The 2,476-nt window shown below is 37.3% G+C and overlaps 1 protein-coding gene across 1 annotated transcript; it reads right to left on the reverse strand.

The window, feature by feature from the left end:
• Positions 1 to 274: 274 nt before the first annotated feature.
• On the reverse strand, positions 275 to 2,211 carry LOC113293975 (F-box protein At3g07870-like). Its single transcript, XM_026542414.1, has 4 exons — positions 2,095 to 2,211; positions 1,531 to 1,723; positions 493 to 1,478; positions 275 to 439 (listed from the first exon to the last, which is right to left on the reverse strand). Exons 1-4 carry the CDS (start codon positions 2,209 to 2,211, stop codon positions 275 to 277), a joined length of 1,461 nt encoding a protein of 486 aa, XP_026398199.1.
• Between the last annotated feature and the right edge of the window lie 265 nt (positions 2,212 to 2,476).

Consider the following 2,476-nt stretch of genomic DNA (forward strand, 5'->3'; position numbering starts at 1 on the left):
TTTATCACAAGAAAACATTATGGGAAAAAAAGTTCAGCAACCTTCGATCAAAGCCGGCATATTATAAGAAAAATAATAAAAAAAAAAACAAATTTCACTGTAAACAAGTGATAAAATTGTTGGACGGTAATATAAAGACCTGAGATTATAAGAAAAAAAAAACTAAAAAATTCACCACTTACTTAACCTTGAATCATCCACTCATTTTTCTTTCAAAAACGAAAAAAATTCACCCTCTTCAGTCTTCGTATGAAAAATCCCCCATGTCATCTTTTCACCCAGGGACATCCGGCCAACGCCAACATTGATGCCCCTCTGTTCTTTCCTTCCTTTTCTTTGTCTCATCCTCCAGTATGTTATACGTTAGCTCGGGAACTAAGCACTTTTGAACTATAATCTTATCTTGGGTCAGCGTTTTTGTATCTCTTTCTCCTAACGCCTTCAATGAAACAAAACTATTTACGAGTCGTACTGCTTTAAAAATAGACCAACCGGAGCGCTTCTTAAAACCACGAGAGGATATGATGTTCTAGTATTCAGGTCATGGCGATAGAAAAACCTATCATCGTGGAATAGAACTTCACTATCCTTCGTAATTGCAAATGGTTTGGGTTTTTTGTGGTTTGACTTCAGCGAGACATCACGGTCATCGTAAAGAGTAAATCCTTTCATCCAACTCCATGATGACTGTTGGTAGTCTTGCTCATCCTTATTCGTTTCATTCTTCTCAAGCTCCTTTTTCTTCAGTAACCATATGTCATAGACATATCTTTGGTTTCTGTGGACTATGCTCAAACATTCTCCATCTTCTCTTAATTCATAGGAATAGTCATCCCAATCACGGAAGCAAGGTGGTGAAGGGAGCACTCCAAACTTTTCATCTTCTAAATCAAACGACACTAAATTCCGATCCTTGTCTAACCAGTTATATGCTCGATGTACATACTCCCCTGCGCCAGATTTGTATTCTTTAGTTCCAATATGTCTCCACCCCTTGCCATCCCCAAGAGTGTACACATATACCTCATCATAGTAAATTCTAACAACCTTGTACTCATTCGTCGAAGGACTGTAACCGAATCCATCATTAAAATCACCATGCCATAACTCAACCTCATCATCACTATAACATGGTTCATCGTCAGATTCAGTTGGAACAATTATCTTCGGAAGAACAACACATTCTCTCGTCATGGGATTACACACGTACAAAGGTTTATAGAATAATTCCTCTTTGATATTGTAAGACAACGTAATGCAAACTAACCCATTACATGAGCCAACAATTTCTTCATAATGTTCTATTTCTTCACCAAACGGTATTTCCCACGGTTCTGGACCCCACCGGTCATTAGGTAGTGTATCATAATCAATACCATTATCTGCTTCTCTATGCGTTAAATCAAGATCTTTAACTCTAACAAATTTTTCATTACTTTTATTGAATTCCGCATAGTACAATCTTTTTACACATTGTCCTGCGAAAAATTCATGAGGTACCGATAATTGAAAGATAAAAACTTACATTGCCTGCAGAAGAATCATGTTTATTGCAAGTCCCACGCTGACGATGCTGTATATGCATATGAGTGAAAGATGGATCAGAAACAATTAGATCTCGCCAAGGTTTGCATACTAACTTGCATTCCCAGAGTGACTCATTGGGTAAACGAGATAGTATGTCTGTAGTAATCTCTTTAGGAAGACAATTCCCCATCAAAAACTGCAAACGGAACTTGATCAGGTTTCTAGAATTATAGGGAAATAAAACCCTAATCGTTTGCGCTTTTTTTTACAGTTCCAAGAGCAAATAAAAGTAAATTATAGGGTAACGCCCTACCCCTGTGATGGCAGGAAATAAAAGTAAATTAGGGCGTGTATCCCGTTTGAAGAACAGTGGGAACAGTAATGAGATTCCGGGAAGGAATGGGAAGAGTAATTTGGGCAAAGAGTTATTGCGTGTTTGGAATTTTTGAAGGAAGTCTTATTCTAGGAATCCCTAGAAGGGAAATCTGAATTGGAGTGTCAAAATCTACATGTTCGCAGTCCAGAAGGCCGGAAACTTTTGGCCCTTATAATTTGGATAGCCCTTACCTGACATGAGTATGGCCGTGTACTCTGTGAATCAAAGACGAAGTGGTACAAGTTGGTAATGTGACAAGAAACAAAAGTATTACCGACAAGTGCCTTTATGGCTTTATTAGGTACCATTTCCACGAAAAGATAAATTCCCTAAGCCTTCAACGTCCTATCCTTGAGGAGATTTTTTGTGGAAGCTTATTATAGGGCTCCAAGTTTTTTAGTTGTAGTTTTTAGTTTTAAGTGCTCAGAAAAAGACAAATTTGAATTTAAGGGCTCATAAAAAGACAAATTTGGGTCATGAAATAGAAAACTTTGAAACCCTTCCCTATCCTCCTAATTTTGTTAATGACTAGAGTACCATTGATCAATTAGTACTAATGATTAGAATAACAAA

This window comes from Papaver somniferum, chromosome 7 (assembly GCF_003573695.1).
Source record: "Papaver somniferum cultivar HN1 chromosome 7, ASM357369v1, whole genome shotgun sequence".
Taxonomy (NCBI): Eukaryota; Viridiplantae; Streptophyta; class Magnoliopsida; order Ranunculales; family Papaveraceae; genus Papaver; species Papaver somniferum.